The 8,142-nt window shown below is 35.5% G+C and overlaps 1 protein-coding gene across 1 annotated transcript; it reads left to right on the top strand.

Moving 5' to 3' along the window:
• Positions 1-1,356: 1,356 nt before the first annotated feature.
• Positions 1,357-7,866, top strand: LOC141334058 (uncharacterized). The gene is made up of 2 exons (XM_073839211.1): positions 1,357-1,506; positions 6,605-7,866. The coding sequence occupies exons 1-2, from the start codon at positions 1,422-1,424 to the stop codon at positions 7,351-7,353; spliced, it is 834 nt and encodes a 277-aa protein (XP_073695312.1). The 5' UTR covers positions 1,357-1,421; the 3' UTR covers positions 7,354-7,866.
• The last annotated feature ends 276 nt before the right edge of the window (positions 7,867-8,142 follow it).

Here is an 8,142-nt window from a genome sequence, read left to right on the forward strand (position 1 = left end):
TATTTGACTAATTGTTAGAAAGTTTTCCCGTTATATCTGCCTTAATGGTTTGATGTTTTACTGTTTAATACAAAAAAAGAAATCAGAAAATATTGCGATACATGCTCCAAAGTCCTAGATTTGGCAGGATGTTGTGATTCCATCTCCGGTTGACAGTAATTTGGTCTGGTCTTGTGTCTGTGTGGTGACTGTAGAGATGAAGATGGTAACTGAGAGTCCCTGACACTACGAGCTTAATGGTTACTTTTTAACATTATAATCACACTTGAGCACAAGTTATATGATGCCAGTTTTAATAAAGATAATCCGGGGAAATGAATAATCACATTTTATTAACATTTAGAATAACTATAAATTCAGACGGTCAAAATCAATTGATTTAATCTTTCACAGTCGATTCTTGAGTTATTCATGAGTTCATGAAATTTTCAGATTTTATCCCTATCCTGTAATGTGAAGACCAAGATACTGGAGTTTTTCCTTCATTAATAATGTCACAAATGCTCTGTAGTTTATCATTAATGGAACACATTTTACAGTTGCCTAAGTTTGGATATCTATAATACTTGATATAAAGCTCAAATGTACTAATAGTTTGGGGGTTTAACATCTTAGCAATTCATGCCTCCTATACCTTATTATTTAGATTCGTTTTCTAATGTAAAATGCTAGTAAAGTGTTAGCGCACATTTTAGAACACAAGACTTTTATTTTGTTTTGGCGACATGACGTCATAAGGCTACGCGCTCCTGTGTGTTTGATTCGGCTGCAGAAAGGTATGCGCTTTTAATCGTTTAAAGTATTTAAATAAACAGCTCATAAATACTTAATACTGACATTAATGAAGGCGGTTTTGTGTGAGTAAAGCACATCTGCACGAGCAACAGAAAATGTGCGTTTGTATTCACTCCCGATATCATCAGTTTATCATAAAAATTCAGTCACTGGCAAGTAGTGATGGAGAAACAGATCTTTTCGAAACACGAGTCAACTGAATCAATTGCATCACAAAATGATTCAGTGTTTTGAATCGCTCGAATCACCGAACACTGACGACATCTGCTGCTCAAAACACTGGAAATGCAGAGAAACAAACACAAACATGTTCAACGACAACTATTACAAACCAGCTGCAAATGTTTCATGATAAACATAATCTCCAAATCAGCAAATACCAAAATATAAATCTTAATACAAATATGATTTTTCTATATCATTTTGTTAATTTGGGTGACTGACTCCTTTACTAGGGCACTGACTGCTGAAATAGGGAGCTGCTCGAGATGCACCCAGAGATTTAGTTTGCATTTATTTATTTACTTATTTGGTAAATTTTCTCTTCTTCAACAGGACAAAGTGTCCAAACACACAGGAAACACTCCTGGTGAAGCAATTGAGATCTTTGTGACACTATTATCAAGATGGCATTTATTAAAGAGGAGAGTGAAGACATGAAGATTGAAGAAACATTCAGAGTCAAACATGAAGATACTGAGGAACAAACAGGTTGGTTTTCATTCTCAAAGCTGAACTCACCCATTTCCTTATTAAAATGTCCAAATCTACAGAAATGAATGGTATTATTGAAGAATGTTACGTGAGAGTCGTCTTTAAAGTGGTTTAATTTGACATGAAACGGGTCGCCTCATGTAGACAGACATGTTGAGATCACATGACCACACAAACTATAACTCTTCCTTCAAGTGAACCTTAGAAGATTGTTTAGTGTGTGTGTAATGACATAATAACAAATGTCTAAGTTAGGGAACAAATAATGCAGAAGTACTGTATAAAGTAGTATACTATTAAATATCTTACATAAATATCTTCTTGTTAATTGAAAGAAAAAAATGAAAAACTTAATTTTATTAAATAAAAATGTTATTGAGCTGTGAAATATGAGCAACCAACTTCAATCAACATTTTTCTTGACATGCTTAATTAATTTTAAAAACAACTTTAGAGAGCAAATAACCATTGAGTTTAACTAACTTACTGCATAATAGATCATTTAAATCAAACTGATTGAGATGAACAGTTAAAATCAAAGACACCCCTTGTGAAACATGGGAAAAATCTGTTATGACTTTCATATCTTTTATCAAACTCAGTAGTAAATGTATCAACAGAATTTGATTTAGGTTGAGTGTTTCTTCTCCTGAACACATGTAGCAGCACACATGTGAGGTCTTCAACAAATAAAAACACACACTCAAATTTAAAGTGAACAAACTCTTAAACTCTTAAAAACCAGATAAATCCATCCTGACCTCAGGCTGGGAGACCAGCTAAAACCATCTACTTCCAGCTTAAACCAGCTAAGACCAGCCAACCAGCTTAGGCTGGTTTTAGCATTTTTTTTTTTTTGTTAAGCAGTGTTGAAAGCACTTATTTTGAGTTAGATGCACTGATCTATATAATGACTGGATCGCTCATTGCGTTCTAAACAGCCGTTAGGCAGTGAAGCCACCAGAAATGTTTGATTCCCAATCGTACTATTCCCTACCGGCAGAGAGCGCCATTGACTACGTTTACATGGGCACGAATAATGCGATTATTTCCAATAATCAGACTAAGGACTTAATCGCATTATGATGTTTACATGTCAAGAGCAAAGTTCTTCACTCCGGTTTACATGGAATTTCCATTATTCCTATTATTCCTATTGTCCGTCAATGAATTGCATTATGTTCATATCGCGCAGTTTCAGTCCAGTTTCCTGAGCTCCCTAAAAGTGTTTCGCCTTCTTCGCTGTCGTCGTTTCTAATTTACAGACGATTTCCTAATTCCTAAAGGTTAATAATTATAAATAACTGTTAATAATGTTGGATGCTGTCCTCCTCTCCTACTCTTTCTTCAGTGCCTAACAAATCTATTTCTTTCTCTCCCTGACCTTGTCTTTCTGCTTGAGCAGCACTAGTTGAAAATATTGTAAACAATAACATAACTAATTACACTGGTCGGTCTTAGCTCTGTTTCAGACTGATACCTCCGGTTCAGGATGGTCCTCATCCTCATCACGTGCCTTTTTCAGTCGCGGAAAATACTTTTCAAAACTCATCTGGATTGAAGCAGCAAACATTCAGTGTAAGAATAAAGAAACGACATAATTTATAATACGTTTATTTGATTCACAGCTGCTACATAGTGTTTTGACCTCGCGAGAATATTTTCTCTAACGGGGGGCTAGTCCAATATGTGGGGGTGCTACGAAATAATCGATATTCGTGATGTAAAAGTTACTTGATGAAGAAATTGTGTCTTTTTTTTTTTTAAAGAAAAGCAGCTCTGGTAGCCTACACACCACATTTAACAGAAGTAGCCTATAATTTAAATTTTATTTAAAACGGCCTTCTAAATTATATTTAAAACTGACACGAATGAAAAAAATAGACACAAACTTAAAACAAGCCCTGCATTCCAGCCCGAGCCCGACGGGCAACAGTAGCCGCGCCTTCAGCCAGTGTTGCCAGATCGGGTTGACGATTTCCAGCCCAAAAGCTCACCAAAACCCGCCCACTTCAACAAAAACCAGCCCAAATTTTAACTGCCAAAATAATTAGAATTTTATTGCCATGTCAAGGTTAATAAGGACCATTTTTATCTCTTTAAAGAAAGAATAATGACAAAATAAAATAAAGATAAATCAATTTCACAGGAATATGGATCAAAACAGTCCGAAAATATGCATAAAATGTTTTCGTTTCAAAGTGGAAATTAACCGATTACCTTGGAAAAACACATGCATAATTTTCAATGTCCACAGTAAAAATATGCTAATTTCTGTGCAAAAAGTGCACAATAAAGTGATGAGAAACAATGTAGCTGGCATTTACGTTCATGCACACACCCACGTTTTCTTATTTCAGTTACAATTATATTTAGAAGTCTTCTATTCATCTCTCACCACATGTAATCCACTTAGACTTTTTATTGTGTAACTTATATTTAGGCCACTTTGCCATCGCAATTACTTCAAATGAATAAATGAATAAGCTGCATATTCAAAATCTTGCCTGTTATAGCGCCAAAAAAAACCTTGTCTCTCACAAGTAATCACATCTCACCAGGGGCGCTAAGGGGGGGTAAGTTAGGACAATTCTAAGGGCCCACGCCTTTTAAGGGCCCCCAGAGATCTGCTTTTGTGTGGTAGGGGGGGCCCAACCTCATATTTTGTCATAGGGCCCAAAATTGCGAGCAGCGCCCCTGCATCTCACTAACGTAAAAGACGTAAATTGATTGACAGGTCTCTGTTAAACTAAACCAGTAAGGGTTGTGTTAAGCAAAAATGAGTTGATGACTGCACTACACATTATATTACTGCAAAGTGAAGAAAAAAGCAGCGGATTGGGCTGATTTTATTTTTTTTATAGCAGCCCAAATTTTGTCTACCCGCCCAACGCGTTATTCTCCGGTCCAAGCCGATCAAAAGAAGAAGCCCAATCTGGCAACACTGTCTTCAGCACATTTTTTTTTAGGAGTTCCACAAATCCGCAATCAAGCGCACATAAAAGGCCTACGCATGTGCCTCACGGTTGCCTAAAGATTCCTTTCCCTGAACAAGAGAGCCCATTCCATTTTTTTAAAATAAAAAAAAAGCACATCAACTTGTTGGTATTGTTTGTGAGGGCACGCAAATATACGTAAATCCTTTACAGTTACGAATAATAGCAATTACTCTTACCTTTACGTGCAAAAAAGTCAGCGTATTTTAAGATGTTTGCAATGCAAGTGATCACATGAGCTTAATCGCATTATTATAATCGAAGTATTGCGTTAACATGACGAAAAGTTTAATCGCAATATTGCCAAAATCTCATTATAATTGCATTAAGAGGGTCCATGTAAACGCACTCATTGATTCGTATGCAAATCATTGACCTTAAATCACCCGATTTGAAAGGGGTAACTGATCCAACACAAAATATATTTCTTTATTTACCTAATTATGAAGGAAATAATAAACATAACCATATATGTGACCCTGGACTACAAAACCAGTCTTAAGTCGCCGGGGTATATTTGTAGCAATAGCCAAAAATACATTGTATGGGTCAAAATTGTTGATTTTTCTTTTATGCCAAAAATCATTAGGAAATTAATTAAAGATCATGTTTCATGAAGATATTTTGTAAAATTCCTACTATAAATATATCCATATGTAATTTTTGATTAGTAATATGCATTGTTAAGAACTTAATTTGAAGATTTTCTCAGTATTTAGATTTTTTTGCACCCTCAGATCCCAGATTTTCAAAAAGATGTATCTCGGCCAAATATTGTCCTATCCTAACAAACTATATATCAATAGAAAGCTTATTTATTGAGCTTTCGTATGATTGAAAATTTAACCCTATGACTGGTTTTGTGGTCCATGGTCACATATATGGTATTAGTATCTGAAATTGATTCGATTATACAATAAATAATACATTACAAGCCTATGTTTCTATATTGCCCGTTGTATTGAAATTCAAATCTTTGAAATAAAGCTTCATGTATTTAAGTCCGTACCTTAAGTAGTCAGCTGTATATTCTCTGAGATATGGTGTATATTTTTAATGTTCCTGATTGAGCAACATCTATTTCAGACTCTTCAGATCAGCAAGTTCTGTAATGATTTACTAGTAACATTACCGTTTCCATGTGAGTAAAATGTTATGAATATGTTGAAATAATTATTAATTTAACGAACAAATTATTACCTGCTTCAAAATGATTACTGTTAATGCAAGTATTGTTGAAACATTCAGTTAGCCTACGAATATACGAATAAATACAAAATTACATAGACCTTAATATAGTTATTCACTGTTTATGTATACAAATCATACATCTTCATTCAGATTTCTAAATGAGCACTTTGTCTTTTGTAGCATATGTTGAACATCCGATGTTTATTTTTATCTGATGTACGACTGTAATGTAGGCTCTATGAATGTACATTTTTAATAAACAGAGGGAATTCCCAACATTAAACAAATAACTGTTTACATGCTTATGACGTTTGCATTGTGAAAATGTACAGTGAGACTTAAGATACAGAAACACTGACTTGTTATGTGATGTCTTCTCAATAAAATCGTATAATTTCCTATTCATTCAATAGAATGTTTGGGAATACTAGGGAATACTAATATGGCGGCGCGGTGGCTTCACTTTTATGACTTCATGAGCTATCCAGTTCTCTCTTATAGATCAGTGGTTAGATGCCAAATGCTCTCGTCTCATTCAAGAGGAGGGAGATTGAAGATCAAGAGATTGAAGTGGTGCATACAACATATTTGCCCACTGGCAACTATAGTTGCGCACATTCAAATACAATTTTCAAGAAAAAATAAATAAAACTTGGGGGAAACTCGTAAAACTCGTAATGCCATTGGATCCTGTGTAAACAAAAGGCAGGACCAATGCCGTAATGGGTGTGTCGTAGTGAGGATGCATGTTATCGTGCAAGTTCAACTTGATCCTTAGGGGTTTGATAACTGCCAGTCAGAAAAATATTTTGGTGAATTACAGGCAACACCTCTTTCAGTAGCATCTTACATACATGTTGTTGGCAGAAAGTATTTTTTTAACTTGTATTGGTGTCTTTTTGCTTTAGACATGATGCTGCTGAAAGAGAAAAGTGAAGAACTAAATGAAATGGAAGATAAAGTACAGTATGACAAACTTGATTACACTAAAGAAAAATTGTTTAGTTGCTCACAGACTAAAAATACACCTTCACAAAGAAGAGCTCAAAAGACAGAATCTGGAAATAATTTCATCTGCCAACAATGTGGAAAGAGTTTCACTAAAAAACCAAACCTTCAAATCCACATGAGAATTCACACTGGAGAAAAGCCTTACACCTGCAAACAATGTGGAAGAAGATTCATTATGAAAGGAACCCTTAACAGACACATGAGGATTCACACCGGAGAGAAACCTTACACTTGCGACCAGTGTGGCATATGTTTTACTCAAATAGGAGTCCTTAAAAGGCACATGAGAATTCACACAGGAGAAAAACCTTACACCTGCTCTCAATGTGGAATAAGTTTCGGTCAAATAGCAGTCCTTAACAGACACACGAGAGTTCACACCGGAGAGAAACCTTACACCTGCAAACTGTGTGGAAATAGTTTTGTTCGAAAAGGAGGCCTCAAATACCACATGAGAATCCACACTGGAGAGAAGCCTTACATCTGTCAACAGTGTGGAAAGAGTTTCAGCCAACAAGGAAACCTCAATGTCCATATGAGAATTCACATAGAAGAGAGCTTCATCTGCCACCATTGTGGTAGAATATTCACTAAAAAAGGATACCTTAAAGTCCACATGAGAATCCACAGTGGAGATAAAACTTAACATTATAAAAAATGTATATACCCTTGGTGTGGAAAGGATTTAAAGCAACAAGGAAACCTTACAGACCACATGATAAACCACAGAGAAGAAAAGCCTTCCACCTGACAATGGTGTGGCAAGAGTTCCTCTCAACAAGAAAACTTCAAAATCCTCATGATCCGTTGGCCTTTAACCTGCCAACAGTGTGGATCTGGTTTGAAGTCACATGAAGCATCACATTGAAGACAAGCTGTTCGTTTGTCTGAAAGGGACAGTTCACTCAAAAAATTGTTGACCCTCTAGTTGTCCAAAACATGTATGAGTCTCTTTCTTTGATTTATGACTCCCTAAGTGGATATACACAGGCGCACCTGCTGATTTATCACCTGAAGACTGGCGTCCTTTGAAATATTCCATCTATTCCTGGAGAATGAGGAAGTGTTGAATTGGTGTATTTGTTATTGCGCTGTAATATTCTGGTATGGACTGATTTTTTATTTGTTCATTCCGTTTTTAATAAATTCTTTATTTGCCCTCATGAGTTAATTTCTTATTTGTATATTATAGTCATTTGTTTAGCATGTTGTCCTTTGATTTCATTGTCAATATTGTAAATATTACTATGTTCCTTCACCACAAAGGTAGAGATTGGGTGCCTTTGAACTCAGAAAAGACCACTGTAATTGATTTGCTGTACTTTCTGTCACATATGAAAATGTAAACAGTATATTGTCCACAGCTCATCAATGTAATCTATGTGATTAATGCCTCCCTGAGAATACCTATTAGACATGGCGTCAGAAGCGTAAA

This window comes from Garra rufa, chromosome 4, assembly GCF_049309525.1.
Source record: "Garra rufa chromosome 4, GarRuf1.0, whole genome shotgun sequence".
NCBI lineage: Eukaryota > Metazoa > Chordata > Actinopteri > Cypriniformes > Cyprinidae > Garra > Garra rufa.

What these genes read in the sequence shown, in the direction of transcription:
- LOC141334058 (XM_073839211.1), top strand. Translation starts at nt 1,422, where the DNA reads ATGGCATTTATTAAAGAGGAGAGTGAAGACATGAAGATTGAAGAAACA. An exon ending in AGATACTGAGGAACAAACAG is followed by an intron (nt 1,507 to 6,604) that starts GTTGGTTTTCAT and finishes TTTTTGCTTTAG; the next exon opens with ACATGATGCTGCTGAAAGAG.